Source organism: Oncorhynchus mykiss, chromosome 1 (genome assembly GCF_013265735.2).
Source record: "Oncorhynchus mykiss isolate Arlee chromosome 1, USDA_OmykA_1.1, whole genome shotgun sequence".
Taxonomy (NCBI): Eukaryota; Metazoa; Chordata; class Actinopteri; order Salmoniformes; family Salmonidae; genus Oncorhynchus; species Oncorhynchus mykiss.
The window spans coordinates 48219440-48247048 of NC_048565.1; the positions used below are offsets into that span (position 1 = coordinate 48219440).

General features: G+C 42.5%; 1 protein-coding gene across 3 annotated transcripts; it reads right to left on the minus strand.

Moving 5' to 3' along the window:
- On the minus strand, positions 1–27609 carry LOC110524242 (protein LSM14 homolog A). Of its 3 annotated transcripts, none has more exons than XM_021603707.2 (10): positions 27426–27609; positions 21515–21678; positions 14583–14742; positions 10468–10602; positions 8350–8640; positions 7271–7450; positions 3404–3569; positions 3210–3251; positions 2802–3039; positions 1–2511 (listed from the first exon to the last, which is right to left on the minus strand). In XM_021603707.2, the coding sequence occupies exons 1-10, from the start codon at positions 27544–27546 to the stop codon at positions 2449–2451; spliced, it is 1560 nt and encodes a 519-aa protein (XP_021459382.2). In that variant the 5' UTR covers positions 27547–27609; the 3' UTR covers positions 1–2448. The 3 variants fall into 3 exon arrangements, with proteins under 3 accessions (XP_021459382.2, XP_021459392.2, XP_021459399.2); XM_021603717.2 differs by having other exon boundaries at positions 8467–8640; positions 27426–27606; XM_021603724.2 differs by lacking the exon at positions 10468–10602.

The window sequence follows — 27609 nt, forward strand, 5'->3', positions numbered from 1 at the left end:
GACAGGCACAGATATGAAAACTTTTATTGTTTGCTTTGAATAAAAACCCCAGTCCACTGAGGCCCACAGAGAGGACGTCATGCTGGGTTTAGAGACAAAACGGTTAGAAAAATGTACCCAAATAAACAAGCTTAAAGTCTGTATATAAATTACATTTGATGCTCAAACAAACTACCCCCAGCACAGACATTTTAGTAAGTTATTGCATTGTATCCTTGCTGTGTCATGATAGTGGCTTGAGCCAGACCCTCATGCAGGCTTCTGTGCAACAATGAAAAAAATGGAGATACAGGACATCCCTTTGAATTAGGCACTTGATTCTATGGGTGAACCTAAACTGTGTTGCCTCACTTCCTCTTGTCTTCTCAAAACACATTGGTACAGAAGAACAGAGGTTCCTCCCCTCTGATCTTCTGCTCCAATGTGTTTTGAGAAGACAAGAGGAAGTGAGGAATCAAGGCAATACAGTTTGTTGTTCACCCCATCCCACAACCCTACTGTACCACCCTTCATCTTAGACAAGAGATGCTTTTAAGGCTGCATTTATACAGGCAACCAATTCTGATCTTTTTCAGAGCTGCTCCAAATTGGTCAACAGACCAATTAGTAAACATTATCAGAATTGGGCTGCCTGTATAAAACGCAGCCTAAGACATTTGAGCAACGCCCCCCCGTTGACTTGGCGTCAACTCCCGTCACTCAATAAAATGTACCGATGTAGACATCTATACTTCTGAATAAATCTAGTACATTATCAAACAATAACCTAGTTCATCGAACAGCACTGTGCAAAAGAACTTCAGAGTACACCAAAATGGGCACAAGTTCTTAGAATAAATTCCAATTTAAGTCAACTTTATTTAACTTGTCTATTCACTCCGTTATTAGTTCAAATGTAGTATTCTAGTAATTCACTGGCATTAAGGCACAACAAGAAATTCATCTTAACTTCCTGAGGACACAAAAAAAAAAAAAAAAAACGCAATACTGAACTTGTACTTTTTAACACCTGTTCACACGGGGTGGGGGGTATAACATCGTCGGTATCATCCCAAATGGCACCCTAGTCCCTGTAACGTGAACTACTTTTGACCAGAGCCAAGCAGTGCACTATATAGGGCTGCCATTTGGGACTCCGCAGTTAGCAGAACTGGAATACAATCTCAGGATTAACACATTAACAGAAGACACCATTATATAAAACAACTTCAATAGTAAAAAGTGCAACTGTGTCACGTTTCCTGCAAGATATAAAATCCCAAATCTAGTAGTTTCTCTATTTACGTACTTATTTAATTCATGCCTGGCCAAGATAGCATCAGCATCAGACATTCAGTCAAAGTTCATTACTTCCTATCAACCAACCTTCACCCAATTTGTGCCCGATCATTCAAGCCCTCCAAAACATTAGCCTCAATATTGCTATGTAACTAATACCTAATAAGCTAAAACCAAAAGGGCTCTACAATTCAAATATTTTAACCAATTTTTAACTGAACATTTAGGCTGACATCACTTGTGTAACCTCAATCAGGTTATTGTTTCTCTCCGTCAGACATCTCAAGTACTGTTGGTGGGTCAAATTCTTTCTGGCATTCTGGTTTCTTTGAGAGGAACAAGGATGTGGAGTTCAGGATGAGGTTTTAAACTGACTGACAAAAAGAGGTAAAAAGGGAACAACAATTTGGAAAGCTCCCTAGAAATGTTAGAAACCGAAATGTGGCCTAAATGTCAGGAAGAAGCATACTTAGATGGCCTGCTTTAGCGAGCTCTTGTAGCAGTTTACATAGATTACGCTAGAGATATAACCGTAGCAAACAGCAGCATTGTGCAACTCTAGTTACACAATACAAGTAGCCTCGAGTACAGAGCAATCTACAGAAAATGTTCTTCTGACCTATGATCCATCTTTCACCAATACCTAGTTATGTAACCAGAGTTAAACTATGTCACCAAACCAGAAGAGTATAGCCAAGTTCATCTAGCACCATCACTAGTGAAGTGGAAGTAAATAAAACAGAATCTAATTTACAAAAACTTGATAGAGCTAAAAATCATGGCTAGCTTAGAGAAGTGGGCTAGATGGATAGCTAGCAGACTAGGTACAGGTACAGTTTGTGTGGTTGAAAAATTCACAGAAAGCTGTGACAGATCGCACTGGCTATTTTGGTACATTACAGGTTACCCCAAAAAATGAAGCTGTCAGCGATCTTCAGTCATACGGCCTTCTGTTACAAGAAGAAAATAAAAAAAAACTCATTGCTGAAAAGGACATCCCTCAAATATTTTCTATACACAATTTAGCCACCTGGAAATTGTTTTGAAGAGATTGATGGATTGCATCATTTCCATTATTAAAAGATATGGAAAAGTGGCATTCAAGCAGTCTACCCCAGTGATGTTGACAAATATACAATCTTTCAGTCAAAAGTATAAAACAAACTATTTCTAAAGATGAGGCGTCGCCCCTCTGGATCTGTCCTCCAGGTGTACTACGCAGCCACGGGTATCCTTCAGGAAGGAAGGGGAAAAAAATTAGCTTTTTGATGACTTCACTATGGTTAACACCGTTACGCATGTGCACGTATGGTTAACAGAGTTATGTACAAGTGCTTGAAGGTAGGTACACTATGGCTTGATCTTCTTTCGCATTTGCTTTGTGAATTTCATTTGTAAACTCCATAATTAAAAGCATTACGAGGGACAACTTAACTCTAGGATTTTGCAAATGTATACGTTGATGATACCTTTGGCCACAATGGCATCCATCTATACAATAAGTTAAAAAACATATCCATTACCCTGTACTCAAAGTTCTCTGAAAACTCCCATCCTCCCTGGCTTGTTGGATTGAATCCTCCCCTGTAGCCATGGCCTCCGCGGGGGGGACCGAAGGACCCTCTGCTGGCGGAGCGACCCCTGCGGAAGCCCATACCACCACGCCCGCGGTAGCCCCCACGGGACTGACCCCCGCGCAGGGGGATCCCGAACGTCTCAGAGTTGATACGCCTCTCCTCAACCCAGGTCTGCCTCCGCTGCCTGCCAATCACAATTTAGACGCTCAACCGGGGGTTGGAGGACACCGACAGTACCTGATTGAATCTACTATGGTCTTACATACAGTGTACTCCATATATCAATAACACCACATTGTATAGTATCAAAACATTAGCATGGGATAGAACAGATCTGAGAGAAAAGAGACTCACAGTGGGAAACCAGAGCTTCCTCCAGGTTTTTCTGCAGCTTTCCTGAAAAACAGAATAGCTCTTTATCACGTATTGCCTAAGGGAAGACAATATTGTATTGTAAATTCTCAAACTAAATCTACTAGATAGAAGGGACAGAGGTTACCGCTATAAAAACATTGGGGAGAGAGATGATATGGGCAGTTGTCGCCTACCTGCTGTAATCACAGGAGACTTTGTCGAAGAAAGACTTGGACTTGTCGTAGTAAACTTTAAGTGTTAGTGCCTCCAGCCCTTCATCAGCGTTGCCCTTGCTGTTCTGAGTCTCCACACTGGAGTTGCCCTTATCCTCCACGTTCACTGCTGCCTTCTCCGTCTCATCTTGAGAAGAAATGGACATCAAACACATTCACGCCACAATGGCCAATTACTGTTCTGCACATTTAACTAGGCAAGTCAGTTAAGAACACATTCTTATTTACAATGACGGCCTATCCCGGCCAAACTCGAGCGACGCTGGGCCAATTTGTGCACAGCCCTATGGGACTCCCAATCACGGCCGGATGCGATAGTACCTGGAATCAGGTACTGCAGTGACACCTCTTGCACTGAGATGCAGTGTCCTAGACCACTGCACCACTCAAGAGCCACACATGGAGTTCTCAGCCAAATAGATAAAGTATCCATCCAGGCTGCCCTGAACAAACTACATTTTGGTGGAATTTAGGCATTTGAATGTACCAGAGGCCATCAGAAATACACAGCGAAATAATCTCCCAGATTGGAAAGATGTGGTAGTGAGTCTACAATTTAAATGACTAACAATTCATACATTTTCAGTATTAGGTATTGTCTAGACTTATGATCAAGACTCACATACAGGCGTTCAAAAGTTCGGGGTCAGTTAGAAATGTCCTCGTCTTTGAAAGAAAAGCAAATTGAATATCTCGTACAATGCTGTGTACTACTCCCTTCACCAAACAGCACAAACTGGCTCTAACCAGTGTAGGAGTGGGAGGCCCTGGTGCACAACGGAGCAAGAGGACAAGTACCTTAGTGTCTAGTTTGAGAATGACACCTCACAAATCCTCAACTGGCAGCTTCATTAAATAGTACCCGCAAAACACCAGCTCCGGGATGCTGGCCTTCTAGGCAGAGTTCCAAAGATAAAGCCATATCTCAGACTGGCCAATAAAAATAAAAGATCAAGATGGGCAAAAGAACACACTGGACAGAGGAACTCTGCCTAGAAGGCCAGCATCCCGGAACCACCTCTTCACTGTTGACGTTGACACTGGTGTTTTGCAGGTACTATTTAATGAAGCTGCCAGTTGAGAACTTGTGAGGTGTCGGTTTCTCAAACTAGATACTCTAATGTACTTGTCCTCTTGCTCCGTTGTGCACCGGGGCTTCCCACTCCTCTTTCTATTCTGGTTAGAGACAGTTTGCGCTGTTCTGTGAAGGGAGAAGTACATAGCGTTGAACAAGATCTTCAGTTTCTTAGCAATTTCTCGCATGAAATAGCCTTCATTTCTTAGAACAAGAATAGATTGACGAGTTTCAGAAGAAAGTGCTTTGTTTCTGGCCTTTTGAGCCGGTCATCGGACCCACAAATGCTGATGCGCCAGATACTCAACTAGTCTAAAGGCGGCCAGTTGTATTGCTTCTTTAAACAGAACAGTTCTCAGCTGTGCTAACATAAGTGCAAAAGGGTTTTCTAATGATCAATTAGCCTTTTAAAATGATAAACTTGGATTAGCTAACAATGTGCCATTGGAACACTGGAGTGATGGTTGCTGATAATGGGTCTCTGTACGCTATTTAGATATTCCATAAAAAAAAGCTGCCATTTCCAGCTACAATAGTCATTTACAACATATTTCTGATAAAATACATTTAATTTTTTTTTTTAAATAAGTGATTCTTTCAAAAACAAGGACATTTCTAAGTGACCACAAACTTTTGAACGGTTGTGTGTGTAATAGACATATTCAGAAAGTATTTAGACCATGACTTTTTCAAAATTTCTAAAATGGATTCAATTGTCCCCCACCCCAATCCACACACACACACACACACACACACAACACTCCATAATAACAAAGCAAAAACAGTTTAGCAATTTCTGTAAATGTAATTTGTTTCCAGCCCCTTGCCTCAGTACTTTGTTTAAGCTCCATTGGAAGCGATTAGACTCGAGTCTTCTTGGTATGACGCTACAAGCTTGGCACACCTATATATATATATATTAGGTGAGTTTCTCACATTCTTCGCAAGTTCTGTCAGGTTGGATGTGGAGCATTGCTGCACAGATATTTTCAGCTCTCTCCAGAGATGATCGATAGTGTTCAAGTCCAGACTCTAGCTGGGCCACTCAAGGACATTCAGAGACATGTCCCGAAGCCAAGACACAGGCATGCTGTGTGCTTCAGGTCATTGTCCAGTTGGAAGGTGAACCATCGCTCCAGTCTGACATTCTGGAGCAGGTTTTCAATAAAGGTTCGCTCTGTACTTTGCTCCGTTCATCTTTCCCTCGATCCTGACTAGTCTCCCAGTCCCCTTAGGCTAAGAAACATCCCAACAGCATGATGCCATCACCAAAGGAATGTGCCAAGCGTCACGCCTGGAGGAAACCTGGCACGTCAGGCCAAAGAGCTCAATCTTGGTTTCATCAGACCAGAGAATCTTGTTTCTCATGGTTTGAGTCTTTAGGTGCCTTTTGTCAAACTCCAAGCGGGCTGTCATGTGCCTTTTACTGAGGAGCAGCTACCGTCTTGCCACTACCATATAGGCCTTATTGGTGGAGTGCTGCAGAGATGGTTGTCCTTCTGGAAGTTTCTCCAATCTCCACAGAGAAACTATAGAGCAACAATCAGGTTCTTGGTCACCGGCCTTTCTCCCCCGATTGCTCAATTTGGCTGGGCGGCCAGCTCTAGGAAGAGTCTTGGTGGTTCCAAACTTCTTCCATTTGAGAATGATGGAAGGCCATTTTATTCTTGGGGACCTTCAATGCTGCAGATATTTTGGTACCTTTCCCCAGTTCTATGCCTCGACACAATCCTGTCTCGGAGCTCTTCGGACAATTCCTTCAACCTCATGGCTTGGTTTTTGCGCTGACATGCACTGACAACTGTGGGACCGTCATAAAGACAGGTGTGCCTTTCCAAATCATGTCCAATCAATTTAAATTTACCACAAGGACTCCAATCAAGTTGCAGAAACATCAAGGATGCTTGATGGAAACAGGATGCACCGGAGCTCAATTTAAAAAAAAAGGTCTGAATACAGATTTACTGTACTGAATACAGTAAATCTGGCATCTGATCTCTTATTTGAAATAAATGAGCAAATGTCAAAAAACATAAATCCACTTTAAATTCAGGCTGTAAAACAAAACGTGGAAAAAGTGAAGGGGTCCGAATACTTTCTGAAAGCACAGTAAGTAACCTATGCGCCACCGCTCTGTGGCTGCATATGAAACAAGTGAAAGAAAATAAATGTGCCAGAAAATAGGCCAAGTTGATTCACAGACAATGAGAGCATCATGTGCTCTCCCGCCATGTGTAAAAAAAATGTATTTAAAAAAAGTGACTGCAACGACAGCACACACACACGGGGAGGGGGGACAAACAGAAGACCGTCAAACCAGCATTGTTTCCCTGTCATTGCTCACTTTGTGACTAACAGGCTCCTGTCCTATCAATACATTGAATGAAAGGCATCTTCTAGCGGGAGAGGGCTCGGCTGACTTTTCTGACTAGCGAATTGACAAGTAGTCTCGTTAATTGAAGTGGAAAAAGTAGCCGGCTGAAAATTAGTCTGTAATCGTCTGTTTAGCCGACAGACCGCGCTAGTGGAACACCCTGCAACTTGGCTACATTGTGCTCAGGCTTGCCTCGTGTTAATCTCGGTCCCCTGAACACAATCACACATGCTTCGGATGCCGGCCATGTTTTGTCTGTCTGAAGAAACCAGCCATGTATGCATGATCTGTCCTCAAAAACACTAGGCTAAATCAAGCTCCTTCACCCATAAGTGCTGGATCAAATGTTATGAGGGCCTGATCTGTACAGTCCTGGTACCTTTTAGTTTGAGCTTGCTCTGGAACTCCCTGTCCATTTCTTCCTTGTCGAACTGGGCGTTGGCACTCTCAAAGTCAAAGTCCTTCTCGAACTTCATGGGTCCGTCTAGGCGCACGTTGAAGCGGCTCCTGCCGCGTTGTCTTCCCCCACGACCACGCCTCTGAGGCGGGGGGCCACCAACTGGGAAACAGGAAGAATAGACAATATTACCACCAGAAACATGTAGTAAACACCAAACAATACAATGATACCACAACATTATAATAAGTTACACCAAAAGCAGTGCCCCTTGTTCAAAACTGAACCATGAAGAATATGAATAAACAAAATGCAGGAAAATGTCCACTATAGCATAGATTGGTAGTTTGCTGTGCTTTTATCTACCAATTGACAGAATAAAGCAATGGCTTGCCATCCATCACAACAGAATACTTCAAATGTCACCCTAACAGATTTATACAAATAGAAATTCCAGCAGCATATAAAGCATGAATAGCATTACCCATCCATACAACATTAACAATCGCAAAAATATGGCGTAACAGAATTACCATAACACACACGAAACAGAGCAGTGATCGCCATCTCAACTTGTCAATGTGCACAGCAATGCAGACAGTTGCAAGCAATGGACCACCATGTAACCTACTACAGCACACAGGATGGTGGAGTTGTGTAAACGAACGTGGGCTTGACAGTTTAAGTAAAAGTCACTAGGGCATGCAGAGTCTGAAACGGCATGGAGCTGAGCACAGAGGACGGTTAGAGCAGAGGTGCTCAGTTAACCTGCAGGCCGTTGACTGGCATCCCTGCCTTCACCTTGCGGCTGCTGCTCAGACACTGCTCTGAGTGCTTTCTGGGCCTGGAATGGTACAGTCCATTACTTTAGAGAGCTCAGCTCAACTTTAATAAAGAGATTTAGTCCCAAACTATAGACTACCTATAGAAACAGGCAAAAGTTGTTAAAATGTTGAAACTCCGACAGACTGTTAAGAGTTACAAAAAAATGTCAGGGGTCATTTTTGTTTTTAGGGGTTGCAGCACAACAAAACACAGGTAAAGCCTCCGATAGGTCTCACCTACGGAGCTAAAGATAGAGTTGGTAAGCCCTGCAGTGGTATAGCGTTGGTGAGAAATGGGCGCGTTGCAGGGCGCACCCCAGGCCTGGTTACTGCGGGCCCCGCTGACGGTCTCACCATAGTGATGGTGCTGCTGCTGGGCATGGCCGGCGGCTGGAGCCGAGGGGGTCGTTTGGCCTGGAGCGGGACTCCTACGGCCCAAGCTGTGAGTCGGAGCGTAGGGGGCCGACGGGGCTGCCTGTTCTACTGTGGGGCTCTTCCTCAGGGGGTCCAGGGAGGGGCTGGTGTGGCCTGGGTGAACAGAGGGTTAGTGTTACACTGGGCTACTCAACACATGAATCAGACTCAACACTGGTTCGTCAAGAGTTACACTTCATGGATATAAAGCTTAAGTTATTAAACGCGTTGAAGGTTGTGTGTTAAGAAAAGCAATCTGTAATTTTATTGAGAAGAGGCAAAAAATAAATAAATCAGAAAGTGATAAGGGGGCAGGGGAAGCAGTATTGGGTGACATTATGCTCTCACAAGATGATACATAGGCCTAACATACAGTACCAGTCAAAAGTTGACAGCTACTCATTCAAGGGTTTTTCTTAATTGGACTATTTTCTACATCAAAACACATTTGGTTACTACATGATTCCATAAGTTTTTATATTTTGAGATTCTTCAAAGTAGCCACCCTTTGCCTTGATGACAGCTTTGCACGCTCTTGGCATTCTCTCAACCAGCTTCATGAGGTAGTCACCAGGAATGCATTTCAATTAACAGGTGTCCTTTGTTAAAAGGTAATAATTAATTTCTTTCCATCTTAATGCGTTTGAGCCAATCAGTTGTGTTGTGACAAGGTAGAGGTGGTACACAGAATACAGCCCTATTTGGTAAAATACCAAGTCTATATTATGGCAAGAACAGCTCAAATAAGCAAAGAGAAACGACAGTCCATTACTTTAAGACATGAAAAAAATCCAAGAGCTTTGAAAGTGTCTTCAAGTACAGTCGCAAGAACCAGAAAGCGCTATGATGAAACTGGCTATCATGAGGACCGCTACAGGAAAGGAAGACTGAGTTACCTCTGCTGCAGAGGATAAGTTCATTAGAGAGTTACCAGCCTCCAATTACAGCCCCCCCCAAAAATGCTTCACAGAATTCAAGTAACAGACAAATCTCAACATCAACTGTTCAGAGACTGCATGTATCAGGCCTTCATGGTCGAATTTCTGCAAAGAAACCACTACTAAAGTACACATATAAAAAAGGAAACACAAGCAATGGACATTAGACAGGTGGAAATCTGTCCTTTGGTCTGATGAGTCTAAATGTGAGACTTTTGGTTCCAACCACCGTGTCTTTGTGAGATGCAGAATAGGTGATCAGATGTGTGCTTCCCACCGTGAAGCATGGAGGTGATGGTGTGGGGGTGCTTTGCTGGTAATACTGATTTATTTAGAACACCTCCATTTAACCAGCATGGCTACCACAGCATTCTAAAGTGATACACCATCCCGTTTGGTTTGCGCTTAGTGGGACTATCATTGGTTTTTCCAACAGACCAATGACCCAACACACCTCCAGGCTGTGTAAGGGCTATTTGACAAGGAAGGAGAGTGATGAGTGCTGCATCAGATGACCTGGCCTCCACAATTACCCAACCTCCACCCAATTGAGACGGTTTGGGATGAGTTGGACCACAGAGTGACAGGAAAGCAGCCAACAAGTGCTCAGCATATGTGGGAACTCCTTCAAGACTGTTGGAAAAGCATTCCCGATGAAGCTGGTTGAGAGAATGCCAAGAGTGTGTAAAGCTGTCATCAACGCAAAGGGTGGCTACTTTGAAGAATCTGAAATATTTGTGTTATTTCATAGTTGTGATATTTACAATGTAGAAAATAGTAAAAATAAAAAAAATCCCTTGAATGAGTAGGTGTGTCCATGTGCCACAAGAAAGGAAATATTCAGGTTAGCCATCCCTTGAAAGAATACGACCGTGTGCTCTACAGATGAGTTGTAGGGAGTGAATGGGTTAGATCTACAGCTAGTTTCAAATGAGTTTGTTTCACCAAGGTGAGTTCGTAGTAGAACAAATCAGTGTTTCTCTTCCTCGTGGGTTTCCTTTACCTTTAGATACAAGGACAGTAGCGGTACCCAGAGAGTGTGAATCAGTGGGGAGAGCAGCGCCAATAGCACTGCTCTGGGACTGGGTTGCAGCGGAGCGTGTGTTGCTCCCAAAGGAGGAGGGCGGCACTGATCTTCCTGTATGGAAAGGAACAGCAGGTGTAGAGTAGAGGGCAAGAACTACACAAGTGTGAGGAGTCCTCTGATTCTCTTTCAATTATTATTTTTGATATCGCACGTGCGAGTCACCTGAATCTCGAAGAACCAATTACAAATGTCAGTTGGTCGAAAGGTGAATGAGGTGAGCCCCTCCCATTATCGAAGGAGCGACTCACCTGTCCTATGGTAATTCTCACAAGAGTACTTCTCTAAGCTTTCCTCAGCACGAAAATATGTTTAACTGTTTCGCAAGTGCCGCGAGGTTACACCACCGAACGCAGAAATTCCAGCTCTAGTCTTTTGTGTTGAGTAACTTACCGAAAACATGTTGTTGCTTTGTCTCCTGTGTTAGCACGCTATGCTATTAGCCCACTAGGTGAACACTAGCTAGAAAACACAAGCCTTAACGGATAAACATCGACTAGCACACACACACACACACACACACGTTACCAATACTTATAAAATGGGCCGCCGTACGTAAATAAACATGCTCAGGCAGCTCTAACTAGACAAGCGAGTTGTGAGGTTTTTACTAAATACTGGCCAGTGCTACCTTAAGCCACACCACTAGCCGTCACAATGAACGCTAGCTACAACCATCTTGCTATTGCTAGCTTAGTTCCCATTTTCTAGTTCGCCTAGCATTAAGTTACTTTGTGCCTACTAACTGAACCAGTCCCACCACACCGTGACCTAGTCTACAAGACTGCCTGTAACAGACTAGCTAAGGCAGCAAGTCTGGCTGTACTGCTAACCTACGCTGGGCAAAACGCTCACATGGCCTACCTCAGCTAGTTCAGTTCTCTTGTATGGTTTAGATAACGCTGTCATTTTTATACTTACCGACTCCAACTACTAGGTTCTCAGGTTCAAGAGAGTTAAAAACCAGGTCAGCTACAGTATCAAGGCCAGCCTTGCCACCTACCGGCCGGCAGATCCAGATATAATGGCAACCCGGTCTCCAATCGCTCTATGAGCCAAGTTGCTGCATCTGGGAGAAGGGCAGTTCTCTAGCACCAGTGCATACTGAGCAACCAGCAATGTAGCATGCTGCAAACCCACAGTCCAATTTTTCACACAGAGATCAGTGGGGGAGCAGTCCCATTTAGCTGATTTCCCTATAGGGAAGAAGGTGCGCCAGACCTAGGGGTACACCCCAGCGCCTGTGTCCTGAGCTGCCACCTCTCAGGTAGACTAGACCGGACCAGACAAAGCGGGCTGTTATGTGCCTTATACTAAGGAGTGGCTTCCGTCTGGCCACTACCATAAAAGTTCAGATTAGTGGAGTGCTGTAGAGATGGTTGTCCTTCTGGAACTTTCTCTCATCTCCACAGAGGAACTCTGGAGCTCTGTCAGAGCAACCATTGGGTTCTTGGTCACCTCCCTGACCAAGGCCCTTCCCCGATTGCTCAGCATGGAAACTAGCTCTAGGAAGAGTCTTGGTGGTTCCAAACTTCTTCCATTTAAAAATTTGAGGCCACTGTTCTTGGGGACCTTCAATGCTGCAGAAATGTTTTGGTACCCTTCCCCAGATCTGTGCCTCGACACAATCTTGTAGGACAAATCCTTCGACCTCTTGCTCTGACATGCACTGTCAACTATGGGACCTTATATAGACAGGTGTGTGCCTTTTCAAATCATGTCCAATCAATTGAATTTACCACAGGTGGACTCCAATCAAGTTGTAAAAACATGAAGGATGCACAATGGAAACAGGATGCACCTGAGCTCAATATTGAGTCACATAGCAAAGGGTATGAATACTTATGTAAATTGTTTATTTTTAATAAAACATGTTCATTTCTAAAACCTGTTTTTGATTTGTCATTGTGGGGTAGTGTCAACTGATGAGGATTTTTTCAAATGTATTTAATCCATTTTAGAAGGCGGCTGTAACGTAACAAAATTAGAAAAAAGGGGTCTGAACTTTACAAATGCACTGTATATTTTTTAAGTGGGGGAAAATGCCTCAATATTCTTTAAAAAAAACTGACTAAAACCAAATAATGTACAAATTAAAAATGGACCTTCAATCATACAGTTTCTTGACTGTGTCCAGCTTGATAATAAATCACAGAAATGACAGCTAGACTGAGGTAAGAGTCATTCATCTTGATAGCCCCGCGATGGCCAGGCAAGCTCTGGTTAGCGGAGATCATTCTCGTGCTGTACGACAAGCCCTGGCAACTCCTGTTCTGACCCAAGCAAACAAAGATTTCCACCCTCACTCAAACACAATGGCCTTCCGGGCCTGGCCCATGAGGTCAAATCTGAATGTGACAGGCCTGCCTCAGTCATTGACTATCCAGTGTCAGGGCCCCTTCTACACACTCACTGTTTGCAAACAAGTGGTGCATTTGAGAAAATGTGACAAAAAAAAAAGTTGTGCTTTTTGCAGGTCCTTATTGCTTTCTCCTCAGTCTTTCTAGACACTATTTTGGCCTGTCATATAGGCTTTGGAAATAACAATTGGTAAAAACTTGTTTCAAGAAGGGGGTGTGTCGTTTACGTCCAGTTTTCCAAGCCCCGCCTTGGGATCCGTCTATTGCACTTGAGGCCATTTCACAGCATCTTTTTGAGCCGCTGGAAAGCATGTAAATTAAGTGGCTCTCCTTCAAGATCGCTTCACTGGTCACCCTTAAGTCCACAAAGCAAGTTCGTGAGCCGCGTGAGCTGTCAGTTCACCATTCGTGCCTACAGTTTGCCCCAGGATTTTCCCCGGTTTCAATTGTCTCACCTTGGAGCTTGTGGCTTTCCACCCACCACTTCTACAGAATAACTTCTCCACCATTTGTGTCCAGTACGCATATTGCGCATTTACTTGGATACACCAAGAGCGTCGCACAAGGGGAGGCCACACTCATCAACAGTTATCACATTAGATTGTGGACGCCATTTTATTGGCCTATAATAACAAGGGATTACAGCCGCCGGACAGCCAATGGGCTCTCTCCAGTAGAGGTATGGCTACCTCTTGGGCACTGTTCAAAGGGCATCTACTTACAGGAGATTTGCGATGCAGCTTGTTGGGAATCCCTGCATACATGCCCAGGTTCTACCGGCTAGACATCACTGCAACTTCTTTGGTACATAGTGTCCTCAGTGTCAGGGCCTCTGAGGGTTGATATGTTAAGACTACCTGGCTTTGGAGAGCATGTTTGCAATAATGGAGTTGGCCATATCCCAAGTGCAATATGGGGACAAATAATTGAAAGAGAAATCAAGGTTACTTTCATTACCACTGTTCTCTGATATGAGATATTCCCCTACTTGTAAGAGCGTGACGAAGTTCGGCATGCTCGAGAATCACCACAGGGTGAGCAAGTAGCTCCTTATTATGACTTATTATGACTTCGACTGGTCTGTCTAACAGGTGTGTAAATGGTTCCTCAAGATTCAGCTGAATCCCACGTGAGATCTCACTCATAATATCAGAGAATCAGGGTTACAAAAGTAACCTGACTGGCCTCATTTCCTGATTTGCTTCCTGACCTGTGACCCTTGGCTGAGTGCTAGCAGAATCTTCATAGAGCGGAAATGGCGAGTACTATCACACTGAATATTTTGAATATCAAATATGTAAAACATAAGGGAGCCGACAGTCTACGTGAGTGACTCTTTTGGCATAGTGGAGCCCATTCAAACCTTCTGCGCCTGTGAAATGCCCAGCTTGATCCAAGAGCCATGTGGCAGCCTGCAACCCTTGGAAAGCATACATAACTGTCACTTCCTGACAGAGCTTAAAACATATCTACCTGCATTTGACAGGTAGATCGCTTAATGCATAGCATTAGCTTGCCTTTGAAGGTATAACGTGACTGACAATAAGCTTTAGAACACAGTTGACATTAGTAAAGTATGACTGACTAATATCAGACCTTGAACACACTAGTGATTAACCTAGCTAGCGGTCCCTTCCTCACCATATCCAGGCTTTGTGTTGCTGTGGCTCTTACCGTCACCAACGGTGCCAAACTGCATGGACACCAGGGGGCTGGTGTTACACTGGCTGTACAGGGGCACGGGAGCTCGGTTGAACAGGCCGTTGGAGCCCACCGACTGGAATGGAGCTGAAGTGGCAGCAGGAGCAGGTGGAGGGGCTGAGCACACAGAGGACTGGAGAGGAAGAAAGCGAGAAAGGGAGTTGAAGCCAAATATCACTGCACAGGTGCACTTATATTAGGGATGTGCATCTCTAGTTTCATGAATGAGTCGATACGCATCTAGATGCACGGGCTTTGATACTTTTTAGATTGAAACGATCTGGTACGATTTAGTTTGATTAGTGGAACGAATTGATGCACTAACATTTTTAGCATAAACACCTTACTTTTCCATTTTAAATTAATATCTGCTGCCTATGGGAGTTCAGGAGCTGGGCCTCTGTGCTGCATCTGTCTGAGATTACTTCTCTAAACTGAGTGACCCTGTGTGTGTGGAGGCACCTGAGCCGAGCCATTGGGCAGACCACCCCACTATCAGATTAGGAGTGGGAAATGTACAGTATGTTCACCCCCCGCATTTTTTTTTAATATCTATTCACCACCTGATTAACTTAATCATTTTTGCAGATTGAAAAATGTTGAGCTAGTACCATGTCAAAAAAAAATTTAAACCATCTTGGCATTTAGACAGTTAATATAATGCAGCTTTGGATTTCACCTGTCTCGAAAGCAAGTAGTTTAGAAGTTTACAGAGCTTCTCCCGCTCTGACTAATGAATGAGATATGATAGCGGTCCTTTTTGAAATTCTTATTCATGTAAAAAAAGACCAAATACACTGACTGTTTAAAGCAAACCTTCCAAAGCTATTTCTTATGTTGAACCTGAATAATCAAAATTTTTATCTAAAAAATCGGAATGATTGAAAACCCCAATCAGCAGTTGGATGAGAGTTGCGTCGACTTTGGTAGGTTACACAACTCTGGTAAGACACGCATTTGGTAACAATGACCCAGCAAATTACATTGGTTGTCACTCGAATAATGCCTATGATTTGACATTGCGAAAGCAATTTTACAAGCATCTGAATGCTGAAGGTGCCAAATGTACAAATAACCTATTAGGCCCATCTCTCGTTGGCGCACGCATCTGCGTCTCCCACACCATTGCTCTGTCAGCCATATGCAGTTATATGCATAAAGTTGGATAGGCTACTGAACTGAAGGAGAGGACGCATCATTTCAGTCATAACTGAGTTATTTCCAGAATAAGACCATATGGTGACCCGATTCAGGAAACTAGGCGTATGCCGCAAGCCTGGACAGTTGTGAAGAGGGCACAACAAAACCGATTCTCCCTCAGGAGACTGAAAGGATTTGGCATAAGTCCTCAGATCCTCAAAAGTTTCTACAGCTGCACCATTGAGAGCATCCGGACTGTTTGCGTTCTTATCCGTATTTTTTAAAAACTGCAATGTTGGTTAGTAAGTAAGCAAGCATTTCACTGTTGTATTCGGTGCATGTGGCTAATAAAATTGACTTCACAGGAGAGCCGTCTGAACCTAAAAAAAAATAATCAAAATGCTTTTTTGGAGGCAAAAATGCCTTCTAACATGTGAACTTTCATGTGCCTTAATAACAAACTTCTTTGGCATCTGTAAATACGAATAATATTGTTGAATTACTAGAGCCTAGTTGATTTAGCCAAAGACAGGAACCTTCCCGCTAGCCATGATTGGCTGAGATAATGAGTGGGCTGGACATGCCGAGGGATGAGTTTCAGATTGGTATGCGGTGTAGCATCTTGTGTCTAAAATGAGCTGCTCGTTATGCGTAGATAATCCTTTCTACTGCAGTTTGAAATATGAAATTAGCCATGGAGAACTGCAAATATTTTGCTACTGCTCCTCAATAACATTGCTGCCCTGAATTTCAGGCGCTATCGACAAAGGTCAGTGGGAAAAAGTTGTGATGGCACGATCGTCCTCCAGAAAGTCCATGTCGACTCTCTGAAAATGAATCAGATCGATGAGGAAATCCCTGATTTAGGTAAAAACATTTTCATTGAAGGAGACATTGTCAGAAGACTCCACAGTGATGGGGAAGAAACGGCGATCAACAGTGTTGTCACGGAAGAAGTTGACACAGGCCAAACAAGTTGTGCAAACGACTAAGGACATCTTATTTAATAAAAAGAGGGTTGCAGTCTGCTGTGAAGCTTTCATCCATGTAACCGCGTAAGAATTTAGCTACAGTTTCAGATATGTTTCTAATTTTGTCAGAAAGTTGTTTCATTGCAAGTTAAAGCTTGCTGTTAGCTAGCCAGATGGAGTTTGATGGTTGGCTTGTTAACCAAATAGGTTTCATCTTTAGCCAACTATGACAATCGGTTTGTATTACTAGTAACGCTACTCTATGGATTACAGTTCATTTTTTAGCTAGCTAACGTGACATATCTAAACAAAAGACCAAGTTAAAGTTTGCTGTTAGCTAGCGTTAGATGGCTGGCTGGCTAGCTAATATTAACTTACTTTTATTAAGTGTGTGTAACGTTAGGAATGTTCTCAGAATGCCATTTAACATTGCTAGTTATAGGTTTAATGTTAACTAGATATTTGTATCTGGAATTTGTCTTTCAGGATCAGTAGAACACACCTGACCTCTCCACCAGTCATACTAGGAGAAAGTTCTAATGCTTCTCATCAACAAGAGAGCTGGCCCAAACAAGCAAAGGCAGCAGAGCAGTCAACGACATGTACCATTTCGTCACTAACTACAGAATTGGGGAAACGCGTGAGGACCTGAATTGTGATAACTGCAGTGGCCAAAACAAGAACAAGATTGTGCGCTGGTATTGTGCCTGGCGGACCATGCACAAGCGCCACCACAGTCTTGGACCTTCACTTCCTGATCACAGGCCACACCAAGTCCGACTGGTGCTTCAGCCTTAAGTAGCACTTCAGAAAGACCCAAGTGAACACTGTCGGAGATGGCTGGTGTTGTGAAGGGCAGCACCGTGACAGGGGTCAACATCCCACAGCTGGTTGGACTGGAGGATGGTACGGTGCTGGTGGAAAGCTATGGCGGGCAACACCTGACTCCGTACTTCAGACCACTGCCACAGATCAAGCAGTACCAGCACTTCAGGGGAAAATAATTGTCATTGCATTGTATGAGGTTATTATTATTCTCTAAACTTGGGAGGTCAATTGATGTTGTGCAGGTTTGTAATGTCTTCTGATTTTTTTGTTGCGATTGTTCCCCGTTTCACAGCTTCGATGCTCTGGAGTCTGGTGTTGTCGCCAAGGAGCGTTTGGACTGTCAGGACCAGGTTTCAGCTTCTGCGCAACGCTGACATCCTTCCTCCCATAGATAGTCTGCCTGTACAAGGACCACCTGGGACTGGACACAGCTAGACAAACGTATATTTGAGAAGATCAGGGAGTTTTGTGACAAAGAGGCAATCAACGTCACATGCCCAGCATCAAAGTCAAGGGCAGGACAGAAACAGGCTCTCCAAATACAGATACCCTTGTTCATGCGAAGTTCGGACGGACCAGTCATCAGCACTATCTGCAGTGCCTCTATTCAAATGCCTCTCTCCTAACACTGCTGCTCAGCCACTTTACCCCTGATTGTATGCATATCATCTATCACAGATATTGTTATTGTACATACCGGTACTGTATATTATTTGTATTGACACCATTTTTAAAATTGCTGCTATGCAAGTAACCATTTGGCTGTGCCGTTTACACCTTTTGTAGAGACCCATTCACTTAGCAAAATATTGATATATAAAATGAATGTGGTCGTAACATGATTTTGTGACATACAATATCATGTGACCGTATCAAGTGTCAACCACAAATATATGGAGGATGCATCTGTTTATGTACTGTACATTTGCACCTCAAATCATGTTTCAACTCAGGTTGCATGGCCTTATCACAAAGTACTGCATACATAAGTTGTGTAAGAGTATATCAAGTATGCTAATGTACTGGTGTCAATGCATTTTGGCAGTGGTGTAAAGTACTTCAGTATTTTTGGGGGCGTATCTGTACATTACTTTACCATTTATATTTTTGGCAACTTACTTTACTACATTCCCGAAAGAAAACAAAAAAAGTAGTTTACTACATACAGTGGGGAGAACAAGTATTTGATAACCTGCAAAATCGGCAGTGTTTCCTACTTACAAAGCATGTAGAGGTCGAATTTTTATCATAGGTACACTTCAACTGTGAGAGACGGAATCTAAAACAAAAATCCAGAAAATCACATTGTATGATTTTTAAGTAATTAATTTGCATTTTATTGCATGACATAAGTATTTGATACAGCAGAACTTAATATTTGGTACAGAAACCTTTGTTTGCAATTACAGAGATCATACGTTTCCTGTAGTTCTTGACCAGGTTTGCACACTGCAGCAGGGATTTTGGCCCACTCCTCCATACAGACCTTCTCCAGATCCTTCAGGTTTTGGGGCTGTCGCTGGGAAATACGGACTTTCAGCTCCCTCCAAAGATTTTCTATTGGGTTCAGGTCTGGAGACTGGCTACTTACGGACCACTCCTTAGTTGCCCTGGCTGTGTGTTTCGGGTCGTTGTCATGCTGGAAGACCCAGCCACGACCCATCTTCAATGCTCTTACTGAGGGAAGGAGGTTATTGGCCAAGATCTCGCGATACATGGCCCCATCCATCCTCCCCTCAATACGGTGCAGTCGTCCTGTCCCCTTTGCAGAAAAGCATCCCCAAAGAATGATGTTTCCACCTCCATGCCTCACGGTTGGGATGCTGTTCTTGGGGTTGTACTCATCCTTCTTCTTCCTCCAAACACGGCGAGTGGAGTTTAGACCAAAAACCTCTATTTGCTTCTCATCAGACCACATGACCTTCTCCCATTCCTCCTCTGGATCATCCAGATGGTCATTGGCAGACTTCAGACGGGCCTGGACATGCGCTGGCTTGAGCAGGGGGACCTTGCGTGCGCTGCAGGATTTTAATCCATGACGGCGTAGTGTGTTACTAATGGTTTTCTTTGAGACTGTGGTCCCAGCGCTCTTCAGGTCATTAACCAGGTCCTGCCGTGTAGTTCTGGGCTGATCCCTCACCTTCCTCATGATCAATGAAGCCCCACGAGGTGAGATCTTGCATGGAGCCCCAGACCGAGGGTGATTGACCATCATCTTGAACTTCTTCCATTTTCGAATAATTGCGCCAAGTTGTTGCCTTCTCACCAAGCTGCTTGCCTATTGTCCTGTAGCCCATCCCAGCTTTGTGCAGGTCTACAATTTAACCCTGATGTCCTTACACATCTCTGGTCTTGGCCATTGTGGAGAGGTTGGAGCCTGTTTGTGTGTGTGGACAGGTGTCTTTTATACAGGTAACGAGTGGAGAACAGGAGGGCTTCTTAAGGAAAAACTAACAATTCTTACTGGTTGGTAGGTGATCAAATACTTGTCATGCAATAAAATGCAAATGAATTACTTAAATTATACAATGTGATTTTCTGGATTTTTGTTTTAGATTCCGTCTCTCACAGTTGAAATGTACCTATGATAAAATTAGCGACCTCTACATGCTTTGTAAGTAGGAAAACCTGCAAAATCGGCAGTGTATCAAATACTTGTTCTCCCCACTGTACATTTTCCCTGACTCCCAAAAGTACTAGTCACATTGACAGGAAAATTGTCCAATTGACACACTTATCTAGAGAACATCCCTGGTCATCCCTACTGCATCTGATCTGGCAGACTCACTAAACACAAATGTTTAGTTAATTATGTCTGAGTGTTGGTGTGTGCCCCTGTCTAACGGTCAAAAATAATCAAACGAATGTTGGATAGGGGTTATAGCATTTCTTTCACATGACCCATCAATTTAGACAAGCGTGTCTGGGTAAGCATCTAATATTTACAAAATATTTGTATTTTTCCCTATTGTAGGCTACTACCACTTTTAGTCTTAATCTTCACTACACTACTCACTGTTCAGCACATGACCTCACATGTGAATACTTAAAGATAGGTGGAGCTGGCTTAAGAGGGTGGGAACAATGCTGAATGGGTGTAGACAAAGGAGAGCTCTCCAGTAGGTCCCAAAACATTCAACGGCCCTTCAAAAGTTTGCAAGTTTATCAACTTTCAAAGCAGAATTACTTTCCCATCGCTCTTCAAAAATGCAGTGTATTATATACACCATTTTGTAGCTATGTAGAAAAAAATATTTCAAATTCTGCTACATAAGACCGATTTGAGCCATTCAGTCACATGCCAAAAAAAAAACAAAAAAAAACTATGAACCTGCACTTTGTAAAATTTGAAACCGGTTTTCTGACTGATGCATGTTTAATTTGTATCGGTTTGGGCTCCCACAGACCGATGCATTCATATCGTAAACATTTGAACCGGGGACCAAGGCAAATCGTATCGGTACATCGCTATGTGTTACGTTCCCTAGCAAGAAAACCAAAATGTAGCTCAAACAGAATAGGGTACAAACAAAGTCACCGACCAATAACCGAAACAGGTGGGGTTTTAAGATGGGTTCTGAAAGACACTCATGGGGGTGTCCACTGAAAGTTGACGAGTAACAACTGGAACCTAAAAAGACACCCACCATGATGGCCCACTAAATTTGCCCAACAAGAGGCAAACAAAAAGGCACAGGTGAAACACCTTCACACCAATGAGATCACAACCAGCACAGGTGTAACCATACTGACTAACGAGGTGACAGTGCACCTTATGTGCTAACGAGCTAAAGTCCAACCTCAAAACATAAATGGAGAAACCAAAGCCTGTAACATGAATAATGCTTTCTATAATAGAACAATGCAAATTGACACTTAGCTGATTCTTGACTTTTACTACATATGTCTGTTTTACAAGGGTGTACTTAGGATATTGAAGTACTTTGTGGTTGGGAGAAGCTGTACCTGGACGATGGCAGGGTCCTGTGGGAAAGAGCATGTTGGCTTTGGCGGCTCACACACAGTCAGGTCCTTGATGTCACTGCCTCTGAAGATTATGTACTCAAAGATCTCATCTCGGGGCGGGATGGGCCTATCAGTGGGCCGATCCTCTGTGCCAAAAGACCAAACTAAATGGGGAAAGAAAGCATTCAGTTAGCATAAGCAGTGAAATGACATGCAATGTGTAGCCAAAATGTACTTTGAATCAGGTGTACTGTTGGACTGGGGGGAAAAAGTTGGTCACCCGCTCGCAAAATAAATGTACACATACATGTTATTTAATCATTGCACCCACACTGTTTGCGCACCTCAGTGAGCGTCTGCGTGGCCAGGTGCTAAAATAGAAATTGGTTTGATTGTGACGCGCAACGCACTGTAAGTCTGGCCTCTCCCATCTCCTCATTGGTTTTTAGAGCATATACCCACGAGGGTGATTGAAAATGTACTTTAGGTCCACACTCTGGTCGGTTGTAGTAATGCTATAAAGTTGGTTTCCAACCGCCATATGAAGGCCAAAGAAAAAGAAGCCTGAAGGAAGGAGGAGAGATGAAAAAATTTAAAAAATGTATCTGTGGATTAATTGTTGGAGTAGAGGACAGGGTGTATTTCAGGTAAAATAACAACCCAATGTTTATATACCAGGACAAATTAGCTAGCTAGCTAGGGGACTTTAAGTAGCAACCACCTAGTAGACCAGGTATGGTAACTGCTGGTGGTGAAGGAGAACAGAGGTAAAGAGGGAGTTTACCTAAAAGGGCTTTGTAGATGAACACATAGAAATGTATCTTTCTGCACATATAAAGTGAGGTCCAACCTACCATTTGGTACTATGCGCAATGGTGGGTGAGTGACATGGCATTTGTAATAAAGCGCAAGAAAGCATGATAAACAGAGTCCAGTCTCTAAGACAGAGGAGGCTGCATGCATATAAGACAAGTCACCATAATCAAATTACAGATTGAAAAGTAGCCTGAACAAGCCTTATTACGAAAAAAAAAAACGATTTCAATTTAAGCTTCGTCACAAGATTATCCACATTGTCCTTTTTAAAGTTAACTTGTCATCCAACTGAATACCTAGGTATTTGTAGGATAACACTTTTTCGAGTCCCTAAGTCAACAGATCTGACAATGCTAACGTTCTCTGGCAGAGTTCTAGCTCTGGTAAAATGTCATGAATTTAGTTTTTTGTACATTCAAGACCATAAAGGGAGGCTTGCAGTGAATGAAAAGCAGTCTGGAGCTCTTCAACAGCCTGAACCAGAGAAGGAGCACATGAATATATAACTAGCATCTGCATATAGATGTAACTTTGCTGGTTGCATCCCATTTCCCAAATCATTAATAAAAATTGAAAACACATAAGCTAAAATTTAACTCTGGGGCACATATCTATTAATCTCAAGAAAGCTAGACTTGTGAAATCAGTATATACACTGACCAACATACCGATAACTGCCAAAATAAAGTAAACACTAGCATTGTGTCTTAATAGGGCATTGGGCCACCATTAGCTACAGATTGTCTGCCAGATAGTGTTTTTTAACCAAATATTTTGTGTCAACTACCGGGCGTTACAGGTAGGGCTTGAAATTAAAACATTTGTTAGCACTGGTGCTCCCAACATCTCTTCTGGGGCTCCTAGATTATTTGCATTGATTGAGATATAGCATATTCGAATTCTAGATACTTTTAAAGCACATGTTGTGCACTAGAAACTAATTCAACCCTGTAAAGACATTTGTTTATTATAAAAAGCTAAAATATGAATACAAAAACCTGTGGTTGAAAAGTAAGTAAATTGTGGAATATTATGTTTGTACAAAAGCACTACCTATGTATTAGTGTTATTGCCAGTGTTATTTACCTGTAGCCTAATCTGACTGATTTACCGTCAATCTAATTCATTCTAACAGCTGATCGGCAATTGCGATAGAGCTGTGACTATGACCACAATGTAATTGGAAGCAATTATCTAAACATGGCCATTAATAATTGAATAATAAGGCTACAGCCTATAACTTCAGTTTGTAACCTTCCCACTAGCCATGATTGGCTGAAATAAGTGGTCTGGACATGCCGAGAGAGGAGTTTGGATTGGTCTGCCGTATAGAAGGCTTTTGTCTATTTGAGTTGGTCAGTCTGTTGGAAATCCTGTCGAATGTGGTTTTTAAATGTAGCTCCATAAGTGTTGCTCTCCACTTTCTGGAGGATCCAGTTTGGAAAAATCAGTGGAATTAGAGTATGATCGCTAAAGAGATGGGACAATACCAGTTTCCGGATTACATCTTCAAACTAAGGGCATTTGTGGCATCAATCCGAGACATGGAGATGCGTCCACCATGCATGATGATGTATAAGGTAAGATGGTCTAGCTAGCTACATTCAGATATTACACATTTCTAAATTTGACAGAAAGTTGTTTCTTGTCAAGATAAAGTGTACCGTTAGCTGGCTGGCTCCCTAGCTAACATTAGGTGGCATGACGTGATGCGTGTGATCTTACATGTTTACCTAGGTAGCTAGCTACATGTCTTAAGCTAAAGTGTCCAACACTCGTTGAGTATGACCATGTCCGTAAACGTCAGCAAAAAAGCATAATGAAATTGTTGCCAGCAGAGCTGGTTAGGCTGTTTTCATATGCCAAAGCAGCAGCTACTATTCCTGGGGTCTAGCAAAATTAAGGCAGTTTATACAATTTTAAAAACATTACAATACTTTGAGATTTCACAGCACACGGTGTGCCCTCAGGCCCCTACTCCACCACATATCTACAGTACTAAATCCATGTACGTTATCGTGTGTGTGTATGCATGTGTTGCTTCATGGTCCCCGCTTTTCCATAATCAGTTTTTTAAAATCTAATTTTACTGCTTGTGACAGTTACTTGATGTGGAATAGAGCTCCATGTAGTCATGGCTCTATGTAGTACTGTGGCCTCCCATAGTCTGTTCTGGACTTGGGGACTGAAGAGACCTCGTGGCATGTCTTGTGGGGTATGCATGGGTGTCCGAGCTGTGTGCCTGTAGTTTAGACAGCTCGGTGCATTCAACATGTCAATACCTCGCATAAATACCACTTTCAGCAAGGAGAGACTGACATGCATATTATTAATATTAGCGCTCTGTGTACATCCAAGGGCCAACCATGCTGCCCTGTTCTGAGCCAATTGCAATTTTCCTAAGTCCTTTGTGGCACCTGACCACACGACTGAACAGTAGTCAAGGTGCGACAACTAGGGCCTGTAGGACCTGCCTTGTTTATAGTGTTGTTATGGCAGAACACCGCTTTATTATATAGACAGACTTCTAGCTACTACTGCATCAATACGTTTTGACCATGACAGTTTACAATCTAGGGTTACTCTAATCAGTTTAGTCATCTCAACTTCCACATTATTTATTACAAGCTTATGATTTACCTGTTTGAGACCCCTGAATAGATTCTACAAGTGTCTGGAACTATTGAGGGATGCAACACCCTTCTTCCACAAAACAGTTTTCCATCAAATTATGGGTTACTATCTCAGGCACCGCTCCAGAATATCCTATAATTGTTCAATTGGGTTGAAATCTGGTGATCTACCTTTACAAGTGACTGAGACACACTTTAAACCCTCTATGCTCCATTGAAACCCCTCTTTCAAAATTCATTGAGCTCTTATGTCATAGTAGCCAAAATAAATGGGAAACTGGCCATTTTTAGACTTGACTCCATGATGAGATGTTAAGTGCGTAATTAACTCAGGAATCACACCTGTGTGGTAGCGCTTGTTTTCAATATACTTTGCCTGCAGTCCAAACACTTAAGACATACCCATGTCCACTTACCCTTGCCATATACCCTTGGGGGAATCCCCGTCACCATCTTGGAGGGCAGTCCAATTGATTAGCCAAGCAAGGCAAGTTTGCAGCGTAAGCCCCCCCAGCCCTCGTTTTTAGTCAGCTCTTTGAGTGTACAATTATGTTCACTCCGGGGCCATGAAACTCCCCATAATTCAATTTGCGACGATTGTACATCCGCTTCGACGATTGTACATCAATGGAGAAGTCAACATACAAGTGTAAGTAAAAATGCAAATAAGTTAAATTGTGCTACTAATGCACATGAGGGCACTAACAAAATACGAATTTATAATTATTAATTTTAAAAAAATCAGAAGGTAAAATGTGTTTTTATTTATTTACATTTGTGAATATGAAATTTGGACAAAATAATTTAATGACAAAAATGTTTCAACTTATTTCTATCGTAGGTGAAGAATCCAAGCAGTACATCTCGCCACAATAGTGTAATATCTTCATAAATGTGTTCAATTCTATATCTACTGATGTCTTGCCAGTTCTCTTACATGAACACAATGACAAAAGATGCAACACTGTTTCTGGGTGGTCATTACAAAAGGAACAATTTGAGTTGTTTTCCTTAAACTTCATATAGTTGTTGGCAGGATAATATTTATGAATAATTTTAAAGGAAACTTCCTTAAATTTTGTTAACAAGTAGGTATGTGCGGCAACAGCCAAACTTTTTTCCAACAGATATTATCAATAAATCCATTCCAATAAGGCATGGCATAAGGTATAGATACAACATCCTGCTGAAACAAGGTTCGTATTGCTCTGTTGTTGAATGGACCAAAAGATAAATAAATCTTTCCTACTGATGAGTCAACAGGGTCAATGGAAGGTAGGTTCTGACGGTCAGGTCTTGACACGCAAAAGCTTTAGGTGTTACAGGGACCTTGTAAAGTGATAAGAATTCCTTATAACTAAGTAAAAGAACCTCTACATTTACCAGTTGGCTCACCAATATATTATTTCAGAACCAATATTCTAAAAACAACAAAGTATTTTTATACAATAGATCCCAATTATTCCATGTAATATCTGAGGAGAAAAAAATAAGTTTATAAATTAAGGACCATGACAAGAAAACCTGCCAATGAAAAGCAGGACATTTCACTGGAACTGTGTCAATATTATAATTGCAAACCAACATGAAGTTAAGGCCACCAAAAGTAGAGAAGACATGAGGAATAAAAGTCCACATAGAAGTGGGTTCTCATAGGTATTGCTTTATCCAATTTATTTTAAAAGTAGTATTTAAGGTAGTAATGTCCAGAAATTCAGCCCACCAAGTGTTCATTACAACAGTTTTCCTAATGTAATGGGTACGGTTTCTCCACAGAAAGTTAAAAAGCATCTGGTCTATCTCCTTCCTCCCTCCCTCTCCCTGCAAGTGTATACTCGTCAGACGTCATCAGAAGTGTCCACTTAATTTGAGGGGATAGGGTGTCCATAAATGTTTGGACCGTAACCCTTGTATCCCTCATTTACTCAAGTGTTTACTTTATTTTGGCAGTTAGCTGTATATAACCAAAACTCGTTTGGTTTGCAGCTTAGATACTAATTTACGGGCACCAGTTTTTTTTCCCCCATGCAGTGTAGAGCGCAAAACATTTTTTTGCCGGCTGGCAAATTCCCGAAATTCAGCATCACTGACGTGGAGTTGCTTGTGAATGTTAGCGATGCAGTTGTCGCGCAGCGTCACCGTTTGTTAACACAATATGGCAGGTTTACATGATACTCTCAGTTTACTTGAAATAAACATGTTTAACTAGCTCCACCACCAGGTAACTTCTTAGGTTTAACAAGCCAACACTACTAGCTAGTTAGCAAGTTGGCTGACTAGTCAATTAGCTAGCTTGCTAACGTTAGCTAAGTAGACACCTTTTTCAGAACAGCATAAAAACAATTAGTCACAGTGTGATGAAATGACGTTTGCTTACAGGCATCTCTGTAACGTTATGTAGTTAAACGTTATTTGGTTGGTGCACAACAGTGCGGACATTTGCATGAGTTAACGTTCTTTACCTTTTGCAAGTGCGACAGTCGAATTCTCAGTGTCAATAGTGTAGAGAATCCCTTCGTAACGAATCTCGGCCTTAGAAATTAGGCTGATTTTGCTCCCGATATAAGGAGTTCCTCCACTCATGATGGCTTCAAAATCCAACTAGATCCCTCACTGAGCGTTTCTTTGAAGCATGTATGTGGCTAG

Coding starts and splice junctions, on each gene's coding strand:
- LOC110524242 (XM_021603707.2), bottom strand. CDS start 27,546: ATGAGTGGAGGAACTCCTTATATCGGGAGCAAAATCAGCCTAATTTCT. Junction 7,451..8,349: donor CTCTATCTTTAGCTCCGTAG/GTGAGACCTATC, acceptor CCTGTTTCCCAG/TTGGTGGCCCCCCGCCTCAG. Junction 2,512..2,801: donor CAGAGAACTTTGAGTACAGG/GTAATGGATATG, acceptor TCCTTCCTGAAG/GATACCCGTGGCTGCGTAGT.